Genomic DNA, 16,281 nt, shown 5'->3' on the forward strand with positions numbered 1-16,281 from the left:
TCCAACTGGGAACGACGGATTGCAGACGGCATATTGAAATTCACTTCACGTTTCCCTATACTCTGGCTGCTATCGCGAATGCGTTGAAGTGCAGCTCAGCGTGACACAGAGAGAAGAGTCTTTTCTTTCACTATTTCCTTATTTATCTTAAGCAGAACTCTGCTGGGGGGAGAGACGAGTGGCTTGGGGCTTTCTGAAGACACCGAGACGGAGCACTAGAGATGTGCAAACGGGACACAACTGACTGGGTAGGAACTAGAAAGACTTATTTTTAACCTGGCTGAGCCCTTATTCCTTCTCAATCCTTTCTTCACGCAGAAAACCAGTCCTAATGAGCTACTTTGAGCATTTAGCCATTAGCAGAAGAATTACACCATGTCTGGCCACAAAGATGGAGCCCCAATGGATCACCAAAAGATCCAAATTAGTTACGTGATAACAAGATCATATCTATCATGCCCCTCCCTAGACTTCATTCCATTTCATAGACAGGGCAGTTGTCTGAAATAACACAGTCTCATCCCAAGACGTCATATAACTGACGTTTTGGGACGTATTTTGACCATACATCAATATCCGCCTTTTTAGGGTACCCTTAAACGTCGGTAGATGGCGATCCCGGGCCGTCATACAACTGACGCTTTACCTTTAACGTCAGTTAGGTGACGGGTTAGGTTTAGGGTTAGGTTTAGGTATGGGGTAGAGTTAGGATCCCATAACCTCATCTACCGACGTTTAAGGGGGCCCTAAAAAGGCGAATATTGACGTATGGTCAAAAGACGTCCCAAAACGTCAGTTATATGACGTCTTGGGATGAGACCGGGTTGTCTGAAACAACACGGCTAATTGTATAAGGAGCAGCAAAGAATGGAAGTCAGTAGTTTGATTGAGTCTGCTTTTGATTAACCCTAAAAAACCTGAGCTCATACTCAAAGTGGAAAAAACACCTCAGTTTTACATGCCCAAAATATGCTATGAAATATGTAGTTGATTATTTAGAGTATAGTTGATACCCCTTAAGTGTCTAAACATCCTTTTATGTGTAGATAAGAGTCGATCAAACTGTGACACACTGTGAAGCAGATGGGCCTTCATTCCCTGAGGAGGAAGAGAAGCGGGGAGAGGAGGATGGGGGAAAGGAGGGGTCCAACACCTACAGCATTCCCTTCTCCTATGCCCTTCTCTAGGCCAGACACACAGTAGAAAGAGAGATGGACAAGGCCTTTTCAGGGCATTGTGGGAATGAAGATACGCCAGAGGCAGACGAATCAATTCGGGCCGACTTAGTGATCCAGATAATTCAATTTGACAATCAGTAGATCTATTGAACTCTACCTGAAAACTATACCAATGATGCTTTTGTTGATTCTATGCAGACCAGTGATGAGAAAGCTACTTTAAAAAATGCTGTCTTGTCTGCAGTGAAACTACAGTCACTATTTTGAGAAAAGTAGACAGCTACACTACAACCTAGCTAGTTAAAGGAGTAGTTCACTTTAAAAAAAAAAAACTTTTGCTGATAATTTACTCACCCCCATGTCATCCAAGATGTCCATTCTTTCTTCAGTCGAAAAGAAATTAAGGATTTTGATGAAAACATTCAAGGATTGGGTATCACTGTAAAAAAATATTTTCATGATTAGTAATCACAACTTTATATGATTTGTAATCTTTTGTCAAATCAACTTAAATAATTTATGTAGTTCAGATAACATAATATTTTAAGTTTCTGATGATTAAATCAATCACCTTTATTGTATTAACTAAATTTTTCCATTTCAATGAACTTAAACTTAATTTTTTAAGTTAAACCAACAATATTTTTTTACAGTGTACAAGGTAAAGGTACAAGGTACAAATGAGAGTTTCAGCGCAGTTTCAAAAGGCTTTAAACGGCACCAGACGATGAATAAGGGTCTTATCTAGCGAAACGATCGCTCATTTCAAAAATAAATAAACAAGTTTAAGTTTTATAAGCACAAATGCTCGCCTTGCTCTGTTCTGTATTGCACGTTCGTGACTCTCCTGTTCGAACTCGTTCATCAAAATGAACAAATGTTTTTTCGAGTAATTTCGTAAAAGTAAAAAAAGTATCGACCTTGAACCGTTTGGTTCAGAAAAATCCTGGAATGTTTTCATCAAAAACCTTAATTTCTTTTCGACATAAGAAAGAAAGACATGCACATCTTGCATGACATGGGGGTGAGTAAATTATCACCAAAAGTTTTTTTTTTTTTAAAGTGAACTACTCCTTTAAAGTGCTTTCAAAGCTAGCTTGCTATTGCTAGCCTCTCCGAAAATCGCATACCCTATCTTTAATGGTTGTCTTAGCAAATGAGAAAAACAAACCAAGGATCATTAAAAATTGCAAACTTTCTGACTATATTAATCCATGTAGATGAGCCGAACTACACCCAAAATAATGTGATGTACAACGAGGACCAAAAGTAAAGACATCGCATAGTCTATCTTTTAATCAGTTGCAGGTTTTTGAACGAATTAATCCTGCAGCGTTTATATTTTGTTATAAGACAGTCACCAAAGGCATCCCACAGACTTTGCATATGGCAAAATAATATAGAATTTGCTTAGTTTCTAGTCTATTTTTCCAGCTAAAACATACTGATATCAAGCTACCTTGACTTGCCATAATGACATCAAGTCTTGTTTCCAAAAAAGGTTTGTGTAAAATTCTGAGCAAAACTACAGTAAAAACAAAAATACAATATATAATACATAATACAATATACAAAATATTGTACGGAGTTAGATTTCTCTTGAAACAAGACATGTCAGTTTGCTTAAGTAAACAGATCATGACTTGCCACCAGCCTTTTATTATGGTGTCTATATCATATTTACTCACTCCTAAGAGGTGCATTAAAAATAAACCACGGCTCGTCACTTCACAGGTCAGTCCCGTCCTGTCTAAGCTGTAAAGTCCATGACCACACTATGTTGCCAATGACGCATACACCTCATTCTCTGCTTTCCAAAATGGAGACACACGCATGTCAACTAACCTGAACATTAAGTCAACCTTCTCCTGTTCAAAACCTCCTGACTTTATTCTGGTTACATTTCCTCACAGGACATTGATGGCAGTTAAACTCTGAGAGGATTAGACTTAACCCCTTTAGTTATAGGCCAGTGAGCAATCATTTGAAGTGGAGTGTTCTTGCATTTCTGCGTTTAATGTTTGACAGGGCATTCCTGTGATGTGTTCTGTGCCTCAGACACAGATAATCCTGTGCACTTTAACTATAAAGCGTTGGCCTATGGTCTCTACTGCTGAGTGGAGGCTCTTTATCATAGCTGAAGCAAAGCAAAATAAAGCTGACGAACAAACAAAGGAAGAACAAAAAATGTACATACTGTACACAAGAAGAATACAAGCAAGAGTTGGTTGTTAGTCGCCAGAAGCAGCGCATCAGCTCCAGTAAACAATGACTCAAAACGGTTCTGTTACTAGAGCTAACGTTACAACAACAGCATGTTTTGGTTCTGTGAAACATAGCAAAACCAGTGTTACTCACGTGTGGAGCAACAATAACCTCGGCATCCATTTTCTGGCCTTCCCTCTTGGGTCTTTCCAGCGCTGGAAAGCTTTTCTAACATTAATGCTAACGCTAACATAAATGCTAATCATAACCCTTTCCTTTCAAGGAAATATTTCTCTGACCTTTTCTCTTTTGTAATGTCTCTCAGCCAGCTCTCTTTCTACAGTCTTTCTTCAAATCTCCCGCTTGCTCACTCTCTCTCCTCCCCCATCATGAGTGGACACACCCCCTGCTGCTGATTGGCTACATGTGTATTGTGCTGCTTGGTCTGATCCACTTTCAACAGCGTTTCTCAGAAACCGTTTATGTGATGAGAGAAAAACCGAGAACCGAAAATTTTGTGTGCATTACACGAGACAAAATGTTTTCAAACTTTAAAGTTCATGGTCCAATGCAGTTCTCAATCATCTATTATTTCCAGCATTAGGTACTGTTAACTATTCCAACAAGGGTGCTAACTTTGAGAGGGTCTACTTGCTTACCTCAAGGGTATCCAAGATGTAGGTGTCTTTGTTTCCACAGTATTTTTCAATTTTGATATTTTAGGGCAAACCGTTCTTGTCTGTAAGTCATATAATGGAGACCTATGGGGTCCACCTAAAAGAGCATGCACAGAGAAGTCCAAATTAAACATGATTTAATGACTCGTAAATATAAGTACACATTGATGGCCTAAGACACGAAACGAGCAGTTTGTGAGAGAAAACGAACAGTATTTATATCGTTTTTACCTCTTGTAACCACAGCCACAAAGCGCCCGCACCCCCAGATTACTTACACGTGGCTGTGGTTACAAGTTAAAACATATCAAAAATTAATTTCAAAGTGAACTATCCCGTTAAATGTGTCTTTACAGAAACAAAAATGCAACAACAACAAAAAACGTTCTTTTCACATTACTTTAATGAAGACAGCTTATCCGTTTCTGTATTAAAACAATTGTATAAATTCACAAGAAGTGCCAAGACACTGACTTAAATGTCATGTATGATGAGACAGTCAGAATCCTGGCAATGAAATGCACTCCAGCTTTATTTGTTTGGGATGCTCACAGATCATTAGTGGCTGAAGATGGAGGTCTTAATGCCACTGAAGCGTTGGAACAGTGTGTTCCCTTCACACCCCTTCATTAGCCGAATGCCTGTCGACTGCGGCCACGATTCTGCAGAAATTGTCTGTACAGTCAGTGTGGCACAGATAGATGGTCATATTTCAACTCATTTTAACACAAACATACAATCTTAGAAATAAAGCTTTTTTTGGCATCAGTGGTTTCATGAAGATCCATCCATGGAATCTTGCCATTCCACAAAAATGGAAAAAGATTCTTTAGATTTTTAAAATGTTCTTTACACTAAGAAAAAAAAGGTTCTTTTAGGAACTATTCACTGAAAACGGGATGCATGGGAAGACTAACGAGTAGCTTTCTCCACTATCATACTCTTCAGAGGTCATCTTAGATAAAGCAGTATATATTTTAGTAGCATGCTGTACAGAATTCAACTCCCTTACAGAATTATATTATAGTTATCTCACAAGGGTAATGTAACGTCTTTATATATCTTCTGCAGCTGCAGGAAGAAATACCTCAATACACATAGGACGCTTTGGAGTTGTGTGTGTCTACCATATGATTGAGCCGATCTGTGTCCTGAGAGGCTGTGAGAAAGCAGACGTCTCCCATGCTGTATGCCTAAATGCCTGGGGGGCACAGGGACACCGGGGCCCCAGGCAGCTGGAGCTCAGATGGGGTCCGTCTAAGCAGTCACTATGGGACAAGAGATAGAGAAGCTAGAGAGGAGAAAACACCTTGAGAGGAAACTGGCAGACGAAAAGAGCAGCCAGTATTCCCAAGACACACAGACAAACGTATTTAAAGACAGATGCATTTGCGATATGAACATACCGATGTACATGATTTAAGTACAAAGCGAGCCATTGGGCAGTTGAGATGGAAAAATATGCAAATATATTAAATAAGATTCAGACTTTCCACATTGTTGTCCTTGCCATGTATCTATTTTCACTTTTAGGTCTAGTTGAAATAAAATAAGGGAATATCCAAAAAAAAAAATCGTAAATCTATTAAAGTCATACAATAGCTTTGATTTTTTTTTAAGTTAGTACGAATCAATGCATCTTATGTGGTTCTTTTTGGTCATTTTTGGACTTGGAGAGTCCCAGTGGTGAAAATAAATAATGTTAAATGCTTAATGTCTATGTTGTGTGTTTATAATATTTTTTAGACAAACGATATACAAATTCACGTCAACACTATCGCTGAGTATTTTCAACGCTATCTCACGAGTGAGTAAAAGTTGGCTAATAAGGCTCGGGCGTCGTGACATCATTACTGGCGTGGCGGCCATGTTGGCAGGTTCACGCTTGTAAACATGCAGCAAGTCGAACGAGGAGAAGCAGCAGAATTTGGATAAAGACAAGAAAAAAGATGTTAAAATCCTTAAAAATCTCTAAAAATTTGTTTACATTTGCGAAGCTGTCAATATGGCCGCCACGTCCCAGAATGCTACGCGGTGGAGGTGGGACAAAATGAAGCAAGGGTCCAAGCTATTTTAAAGCTATTAAAAAATGTTTAAAAATGTATCAAAGATGAGTTTGACTTCAGGGGGACTTTAACAGCAGCCACCCCCATCCACTTCCAGGTAAACTTTTCCTTTTAAACAGTTCTGACTTGTTTAATTTTATTTACATCATGTGAGAGTTTGGAGAAGAGACGATGTCTTCAGGGAGGGACTGATTCAAGCCCTCTAGGTCTCTGAGGAAAAGGAAAGAGAAAGACACAAGAGAAACAAGGATCCCCAAGGCTGAACATATTTTTTAAGTCCTAAAGGAATCTATCTGGGTTCTCTCCTGGGATAAAACCATCAACTTAACCTCATTTATAAAAACATAAGCACAGATGTTTAGTCTAAAGTACTGGAGAACTGATGGACGAATTGTAAACATGACCAAGTTAATGCATATAAGATGTTAATTCAAAGAACTTGCAGTAAAATGCATAGAGAAAATTTAAATGTAAGCGTTTATATTTACATTTTATTTATAGGCTTTTGACAGGACAGTTTGGTAGTTTTTTTTTTCAATGAAGTTGGGTAAGGGATAATATTTTAACGTGGAAAACAATTACCTTTACCATCTACAAGTTCTTAGTTTATTAAACTAGAGGGAGGAAAAATCTAAATATCTAAATATTTCACTGAAAGAAACCCTTTAAGACAATGTTTTTGTGGCTATCTTCAGGCCAAATACATATTTGTGTAAACTGCGAGGCCTAGTGAAAAGGAAAAAAAATAAATAAAATTATACCGGAATGCTATTGATTTAGTGTGTGTAAATCATTGTTCACGTGAAGACAGAGGTATTTTCTGCTTGGGGTTCAAAACCTGAGACATGCTGGAAGCGGGAAACAAATTGCAATTGCAAACTGTATATACTCAACCTTTACCTTTAGGCAGTGGGTCAGGTAATACTTACATTAACTGTCTTATTTAGACAAATGCTGCATCTTCAACATATGTGATTGCCTTCTGCAGGGCATCTTAATGGAGACGGCTGGGCTGCAGACATGCACGTGGACATTAGATATTACAGTATCTCCAATAATAATCCAGGAGTCACTTCACTGGAGGTAAACAGATGGAGCTGCAGTTTTGCCTGAAGTACTACATGCCAGATTTAATTCACTTCTGTCTTTTGCAGGAAATAAATAATGCAACAAAGCTTAAAAAAAAAAAATTCTGTGTGGGTTGGGGGACAACAAATGGCTATAGTTACAGAGATCCTGAAACATTGGTTTAAAAACACAACTCTTCAATACTTCTCATCTGGTGTGTGAATTAAAAACAATTATATAGCAATTAATCAGATAAAAAAAAATCAATCAAAATCAACTTTAAAGTTTTATGAAAGATTTTTAGCACTGAGAAGAAAAAATATATTGGCTCAAATAAAGAAATGGTGCAATGGACAACATGGTCCCATTTAATTTAGTGAATTAAATAAAATAAAAGCATTTCACAAGATACACATACGCATACACGCCTCTGTGGCCTATAATGCAGTATAATTGTCTACTAATTATACTGCATTAAAACGAAGACTGCAGACTTCAGTTAGGTAAGACAGCATTTTTAACTTTACGTGGATGAAAACGAGCCTGTGAGGGAGAGATTTACAGTCTTTGCAATGGCAAGCGCTGGTACTCTATCGTGTAATTTTCACAACCAATTTCAATTTGTACTCTTTCTCTCGGAAAGACGCAAGCAATCGGTATGTTGTTTAACAGTACAATGCAGAACACGGTATTCCCACAGCCTCGTTTTTATTCATGGCAAAAATTAACTGAGGCACTACCCTGATTGAGATCTATAGGACTCATTTTGTAGTTATCGTTGAATGACTGGTAAAACTCTGACTGGAATAGGTTATCAAATTATCGAACACAACTTGACCCTCATCTAAGCAGCTTCAAAAGTTGGCCTGAAACATCACTGTCTTACCAGCAGATTACTTCAGATCATCACGCCAAAGCTTCTCAGGTTCAAAACAAATAAGACTCATTATTGGCCAGCAATGGGGAATTTGTGATAATCTTAAAGTCCCCGTGAACCGGAAGTTGCAAACGATTTTTCTCCAGTGCTGTGACGTATTTCCAAGTGAAACGGAATATTGAACAGAGGGCAGGGTTTGACTCTAGTGCTCCTCCTCTCCATCTCTCGCTCATAGCAAACTAACGGTTTGAGGGGAGTGGTTAAGCGTTTCCCCACCCAAGTTGTGAAACCTACGTCATCAGAAAAAGAAACCGTTCCAGACCGGAAGTAACTTTTCAGATTTTGATTAAAGATTACCAAGGTAAAACATTTTTTAAATATATTTTTACTTGCACGGATTAATTGTTCACCACAAGACTAGTAATATGCGCTAACAAAGTAAATAGGTTCAATTTTGATTTCACGGGGACTTTAAGTATAATTACACATCTATGCATAATATAAAACTATATATCAACACTGACTTGTAGTGCTTTCTGTAGTAGAAATATTATACGATCAAAGCATGAAGTTCATATTCTAAATTATTAGAATCTTCCTCCAGACAAAAACAGCCACAACTTGTACAAGTACAGGCTTTAAAAACAATTTGGGTTAAAAGGCTCAGCTTCAGCTGAAAAAAATCTGCAGCAGCTCATTCAACCAGGACCAGAAGAGCTCCTCAACCACCCACAAAAATTACAGTTAAGGAGGAAATCCAAAGTTTGCTTTAGGGACTATGGCCATCAGTCAGTGATTCCTCTTTGTCCAGTGTTCTGTGAGGTAGAGCTGCAATAGATCAGTTTGTGGCATGGCTTCTGAGTGAATGGAAGCAATTGAGTTTATCAGGTAGAGTTCCACACACTCTTGAGGTTCATAGCTCATCATGGTTCCTGGTAAGGTCTTCGCCGTAGTTAGTGGCTTGGCTGCCTACAAACATGTTCCAGTTCTCAAGAATCTCTTCTTTGGTCAGCATCTGGTCCTGAAAAAAGTAATATTTTATGTAACGCATTATTATAAAACAATCTCTACTTAAAGGATAATTCCGGTATTTAACACCTTGAGTCTATTTTGTAGTTTGTTTTGAATGAAATAGAGTGGTGGACTTAGAAATTGACAATGGGTCCTGTCTCGACTTTTTTAGAATCGCCTGCGACAGCTTTGGACTGGGTGTCTATGGGCATGCACAAACCTGTCCTTAAAACAACCCTTAATGTTCATTTTCAAAACTGTGCAGCTCACCGAGTGGTTGGTGGTGTTCGTTGATGATTAAAAACAAATATATTGGCGCTATGTATGCTTTCAATCCGTGTTGTTTGCTATTGTGGAACTATTTTTTCAGATACCTCACAACCGCGTATAACTTCCGCTCGATATTTGCGTCTGAAGCGTTAGCACGCTCCCAACCACTAGATGGCGACAACCAGGACGCTGTACGGAACACTGTGTCTAGCGCACCATAAAAAAAGTCCGGGAGCACAGTTGCTCTGCTCACGCTAGCCTTCTGAGAGACGGAGAACCGAGCGAAAAGACTACAACCAAATGTAAACAGACTCCTTTCCTTTTCCGGTAGCTAGCGCAGTAATATCAACGAGCACTGAGTCCTACAGCAGACATCAATGCGATTTTAAAAAATCACAAATAAAACACGACAGAAACGGTATTTCGCTATACGCTACTTGTTTCAGAACATCAACGAACACCACCAACCACTCGGCGAGTTGCACAGTTTTCAAAATGAACGTTAAGGGTTGTTTTATGGACATCTTTGTGCATGCCCATAGACAGCCAGTCTAAAGCGGTCACATTTTTAGTATCAGATCAGATTTATTCTGGAAAACATCCCTAAAATACATTAAGCTTTAAGTCGGAGACTGATATGGAAGAGAAGAAATTCGTATAGAATAAAGTCGTTCTTTAGTTTTTTTGGCGCACAAAAGGTATTCTCGTCGCTTCACAAAATTAAGGTTGAACCACTGTAGTCACACTGTAGTCTTATGGGTGAGTAATTAATGACAGAATTTTCATTTTTGGGTAAACTAACCATTTAATGTATTACAGCAGTGTTTCCCAACCCTGTTCCTAGCGGCACACCAACACTGCGTGTATTCTTTGTAACCCTTATCAAACACACCTGACTCAACCCATCAGCTCATAATCAGGTGGGTTAATGAGCTGATGGGTTGAATCGGGTGTGTTTGATTAGGGAGACAAAGAAAACACACAGTGTTGGTGTGCCGCCAGGAACAGGGTTGGGAAACACTGTATTACAGGATTAATCGTAAGATTTTGATTCAGGATTAGAGATACTCCTGATGAGGTTCTTACCTTATCAGTGTCCGACTCGTATACTAGATGCCGGGCTTCTGCCTGCGCATGGTCATAGTCCTGCGGCAGGATCCAGTGACGAATCTCTTCTAGGTCCATCTTCCCGTCTTTGTTCAGATCTCTGAAATCTGAAAACTGGTCTCTCTCAGTTCTCACCCAGTCTGGCTCAGGACCGCCATCTTCATGAGCAAACATGTCCGCTGTAAAATAGCAAAAAACACTCAAACCTCTTCCCTTGGATGCGCAACATTAAAAGAGTAATTTTCCCAAAAATGTCAATTCTATCAAGAGTTTCAGTATCTAAAATTCACAAAAAACAATCATATCCCAATTTAGAATATTTGTAATACCCCACATGCAAAAACACAAATGAACTAACCAATGTATTCGTCCTCATCTACATGTCCATCTCCATTTTTGTCAATGTCCTCCAGAGTTTCCTAATATAAGGGAGGAAAGCAATGAATCAGTTACTTTATGTAATACAGCCTGCATTATTAAACTGACAGTTGGTAAAATTCAAAACACATAATCCAACTGACACTCACAAGAACCACAATTTCCTGCATATGATCAAACTCTTCTGGGTGGAGGAAAGCAGTGAACTCCTCACGCTCTGCAGCTAAATCGCCATTGAGATCTGCAGACTTAAACCTGCGTTCATCTCGCGGAAGCATCTTCTTAAAGCTGAACTGATCTGTTGCATCTTCAAACTCCTCTGGATTGGCTGGAAAACAATTTCATTAAGGGATTTATTGCAAAATCATTTAATCAATATTAAAACGTCAGATAGTTTGAGAACAGTGTGACTGTGACTCACCAAGATAATAACCGTAAGTTGCCTGCTTGTATTCATCCCATGAGATCTTGTTGTCTTTGTTCAGGTCATAATCAGTCCAGACCTTTGCAACGTTCTCATATACGTAACGCTTCTGTACTCTCTTGATCCAGGCCTTGAGTTCATCAGTGCTGATATATCCATCAACATCACTGTCAATACGATCAACTATTTTCCTACAGAATTTAAAAGTGCACAAAAAGGAAAGTTTGTAGCCTAAATACATATTTGCGTATAGTGGAGTTTTCATAGACACATTTCTGGCTTTTTAGCTTAAATAGATTCTGTGTTATATTCCATTCCAATATAACTGTTATATAAGTTTTAATAATCAATCCTATTTTTAGGACCAAAAATGGTCATTACTGTAATTTGTTTGTTTGTAATAGTTCTCATTCTCATTGATGATTCTCATTCTGAAAGGTTGGTTCAGCCCAAAATGAAAATCATACAAGATCAATACAATGAGAACTGAGTGGGAAATGTGCTTAACTTTAATTTTCTTGGCTTTATTTTCTTATTTTGGTTTGAATTACAACCGAGAAATGTTCTTGACAGGAACTAGAGTCCAAGTAACTTGAAGACTGTCAACAGCAAATTATTTTTATCTCTGATGCCACGTTGTGATGTTAAGTGAGCCCTCCCAGCCATTTAACAGTACTGGAGAAGAGGGAGGTTTGTGGGAAGAGCACCCAGATTCATGTCTACACCCATTTCAAAAGGAGAACATGTTACAGTTGGCAAGGAACTAGAAAAACCCTGATATCAATCAAGCACCCAAACTGTTGACATGCCAGTGTGGCAAACATGCAAGGGGCATTTTGTTGTCATATGACAGGAGGACAACCATAAACTGTAGACTCTCTTTGAGGTCAAATGAAGTAATCCTTAGAATTAAACCTGGTATTACATGCTCCCCACTAATGTATGAACAAATATGAATACAAATACTTAATTTCTAAGAACTTTCCTCTAGTCTAGATTTTTAAACGATTTCTCCTTTTTGTGATCTGGCTAGAACAGCCATAGCCTATGTGCTATTGCCCCACACATACAGAGATATGCAACAACACTGCCCAAGAAGGTCTGTTGAACAAAACCCCCAATCTTACCCCAATCTGGCTTTGCTTTCCTCTGGGGTGAGCTGGTCAAATGTGGTGGCCTCTTCTTTGCCCAGAAAGGCCTCGTGGTCGTACTGATAGCTCTGGTTATCTTCGTGAGGCTGTCTGCTCAATTCAGGCTCGTGATGAACTCTTTCTTTCCTAAGAGTGGGTTTCCCGTGCACCAGGCACGTGCAAACAGACAAAAACCATAAATACGTCGACACATCCATGTCTGAAAGACGCAATCGAACGCTAAAACAGAGTTCAAAACTGGCACAAAGTTTAAAGCTGTAACGTTAACTATTTGATTGACCGCCTGCAAATCTGCAGAAGCTGTGGCCGCTAGGGAGACGCGTTTCAATGACTAATATAAACTCAGAGCGAAACAATTCAAGTCATCAGAACACGAACAAGTCCGTTCTTTTCATTTTCGATTCAAACATACCCGGCGGATCACTAAAGGCTACAACCAAACCCTGAATGAATGCGTGTCAACGCACAGCCAATCATAGCACGGCTAACAAAGAAAGGGAGCGTCAGAAGCTCTGCTATTGGCCAATGGGTTGTCTGTAAGTCGAGATGGGCGTGAACGCCACGTAGCAAGATGACACGCAAAGCGCCTGCTTCTTTTTTTAGGAATGCCATAGTAGGACAACTCAAAATTATTTTATAAAAATGTATACTAGTTGTATTATTATTTGTGACCTTGTCCTTGCATTCCCTAGTTAAAAAACTATGCCAAAATGTATCTAAAATACATTTATTTAATGTGCACATATTAAAAAATGTGTTTGATATCACTATTAGTAACTTTAGATAGTAGCCTACGATCTCTGTATATGCAAGCTATTTAAAGTGTAGCCTGTTCCTAAAGTACTTGCAATAGTCCTTAGCACAAAACAAATGGGCAATAGGCCTACTTAAGTATAACTTTAGTTGAACTACAGCACTATTTTATTAAGTAGCCTACATTAAGTACAAAATTAGTTGTTCCAACTTAGCAGACTTAAAGTATACCAACTTAGTATGCTAAAAGTACAATTGCAGGGTATTTATATTAAGTACATAAATACATAAACGTATATACTTAGATATAAATGTATATACTTATATACTTAAATATACATAATACATAAATGTATTTACTTAGCATAAAATAATTATTTCAAATACATTTTAGTTTATTTATTTTTCACTTGATATATGCAGTTGATATTCACAGAGCTGCTAGACTGAAGGACACATCTTAATCCAAAAGTACAGTCAAATAAGTTATCTGAAAGCACGTAGCTGTCTTCTTGCATGTCATCAATATTATAGTGGTAAAATTGTGGGTCAAGAGATCTCAAGCATGCACATTTTTGTTTGTTGTTCACTGACATTTGCAATTTCTTAGTTTTGTCTGAGTGTTTATTTTTAAATGATCTTTCACACTGTACAGCAGTGCATCTAAAAATGTATTTGAAACATCATGTCAAACAACGGAGAAAATATTATGCAGATGAAGTCTACAAAGCCATCATTAAAAGATTAAAAGAATTAGAAGACCGTGTCAGATCTGAACTATGTTTCATTAATATCACCAGATTGACCTGATTTAAATTGATAGAGCAAATATAATTTAAATACATTAACAATTCATTACTCAAATAAAAGGCCACTGGCCTTAGGCTAGTTTCATAACAGAGAGCTGTGGCTCTCAGTTTGTGCTGGAAAAGATGGCATGTGTTAGCATAATATGCAAATAATGAATGACAAAATTAATGTTGGCCTGTTTATAGAGGGGAATTGGAGATGACAATGCCAGCAAGTTATTCCCACAGTACATTACATGAGCTGATGCAAATTTTTAACATATGGAAATATTTAATATTTTGTGAATAAATTTATATAAATATCTTTGACTAGATTTGGCTCAAAATTACACTGGGAACATCATAGATGTTTAGTTTTGCGTTTCATTTTATTTATTTATTTACTGGAGGCTGGTAGAAAGCATAAGATACATGTTTCACTTTTAATGCTACCATTAAAAAACAATTGAAATCGTTAAACTATAAATGATAAAGTCTGTTTAATTTTTGATGGCTGATCATAATAGCCTTTCTCCAGCACTTATGGGTTAATTCAGAAGAGCAAGGATATAACTGCCGATTGTGTTTGGCTGAAAGAAGAAAAGTCATATACCATGGCATAAGGGTCAGACAGTTAAGGGATAATTCTCATTTTTGGGTGAACTAACCCTTTAAATTGGCAAATCATTTTTGTGCTGCCACACTTTAACACAGAGAGGACCAGGAACAAGCAGTCCGTGGAAAATTGCTATATTTTACTATTCTCTTAACCATTGGCCAAAAGAAACAGTAGTCCACTGCAATTACTGTACAAAAAAGGAATTTTCACAACTGGACAGTATACACTCACCTAAAGGATTATTAGGAACACCATACTAATGACCCCCTTTCTCCTTCAGAACTGCCTGAATTCTATGTGGCATTGATCCAACAAGGTGCTGAAAGCATTCTTTAGAAATGTTGACCCATATTGACCCATATTGATAGGATAGCATCTTGCAGTTGATGGAGATTTGTGGGATGAACATCTAGGGCACGAAGCTCCCGTTCCACCACATCCCAAAGATGCTCGATTGGGTTGAGATCTGGTGACTGTGGGGGCCATTTTAGTACAGTGAACTCATTGTCATGTTCAAGAAACCAATTTGTAATGATTCCAGCTTTGTGACATGGTGCATTATCCTGCTAGAAGAAGCCATCAGAGGATGGGTACATGGTGGCCATAAAGGGATGGACATGGTCAGAAACAATGCTCAGGTAGGCCGTGGCATTTAAACAATGCCCAATTGGCACTAAGGGGCCTAAAGTGTGCTAAAAAACATCCCCCACACCATTACACCACCACCACCAGCCTGCACAGTGGTAACAAGGCATGATGGATCCATGTTCTCATTCTGTTTACGCCAAATTCTGACTCTACCATCTGAATGTCTCAACAGAAATCGAGACTCATCAGACCAGGCAACATTTTTCCAGTCTTTAACTGTCCAATTTTGGTGAGCTCTTGCAAATTGAACCCTATTTTTCCTATTTGTAGTGGGGATGAGTGGTACCCGGTGGGGTCTTCTGCTGTTGTAGCCCATCCGCCTCAAGGTTGTGTGTGTTGTGGCTTCACAAATGCTTTTCTGCATACCTCGGTTGTAACGAGTGGTTATTTCAGTCAAAGTTGCTCTTCTATCAGCTTGAATCAGTCGGCCCATTCTCCTCTGACCTCTAGCATCAACAAGGCATTTTCACCCACAGGACTGCCGCATGCTGGATGTATTTCCCTTTTCACACCATTCTTTGTAAACCCTAGAAATGGTTGTGCGTGAAAATCCCAGTAACTGAGCAGTAAACTCAGACCGGCCCGTCTGGCACCAACAACCATGCCACGCTCAAAATTGCTTAAATTACCTTTCTTTCCCATTCTGACATTCAGTTTGGAGTTCAGGAGATTGTCTTGACCAGGACCACACCCCTAAATGCATTGAAGCAACTACCATGTGATTGGTTTATTAGATAATTGCATTAATGAGAAATTGAACAGGTGTTCAACACCTAACAATCCTTTAGGTGAGTGAATATCCACAACCATTTACAGAAGTATTACGTGTTTGGAGGATCAATATAATTCCTTTACACAGAAACTTACTGGTATTTTTGGATACTTTTTGTCTGCATATTCTTTGCATAATCTGTGGTGCTTTTCAAACAAGCCTTGCGCTTATTTTCAGTTTCCGAACCCAAAGGCTGTACTAATCATCTCAGTGGACGTGTTAATTCTATAGTTTGACTCCCAGCACTATGTTCCATTAATTAGATTAGCCTTCATAAACATGTCTTTTA

The 16,281-nt window shown here is 38.5% G+C and overlaps 1 protein-coding gene across 1 annotated transcript; it reads right to left on the reverse strand.

Moving 5' to 3' along the window:
- Positions 1-7,534: 7,534 nt before the first annotated feature.
- On the reverse strand, positions 7,535-12,855 carry rcn1 (reticulocalbin 1, EF-hand calcium binding domain). The gene is made up of 7 exons (XM_089129971.1): positions 12,389-12,855; positions 11,259-11,452; positions 10,987-11,165; positions 10,818-10,878; positions 10,439-10,638; positions 8,542-9,092; positions 7,535-8,172 (listed from the first exon to the last, which is right to left on the reverse strand). Exons 1-6 carry the CDS (start codon positions 12,607-12,609, stop codon positions 8,985-8,987), a joined length of 963 nt encoding a protein of 320 aa, XP_088986097.1. The 5' UTR covers positions 12,610-12,855; the 3' UTR covers positions 7,535-8,172; positions 8,542-8,984.
- Positions 12,856-16,281: the final 3,426 nt, after the last annotated feature.

The sequence above is a fragment of the Pimephales promelas genome, chromosome 1 (assembly GCF_988280905.1).
Source record: "Pimephales promelas chromosome 1, fPimPro1.hap1.1, whole genome shotgun sequence".
Taxonomy (NCBI): Eukaryota; Metazoa; Chordata; class Actinopteri; order Cypriniformes; family Leuciscidae; genus Pimephales; species Pimephales promelas.

Bases quoted from the DNA above. Each gene is read 5' to 3' on its own strand.
- rcn1 (XM_089129971.1), bottom strand. From the start codon at position 12,609: ATGGATGTGTCGACGTATTTATGGTTTTTGTCTGTTTGCACGTGCCTG. The intron at 11,453-12,388 runs GTAAGATTGGGG...TAAATTCTGTAG, and splicing joins GAAAGCAAAGCCAGATTGGG to GAAAATAGTTGATCGTATTG. The intron at 10,639-10,817 runs GTTAGTTCATTT...GCTATTTTACAG, and splicing joins AGATGAGGACGAATACATTG to CGGACATGTTTGCTCATGAA.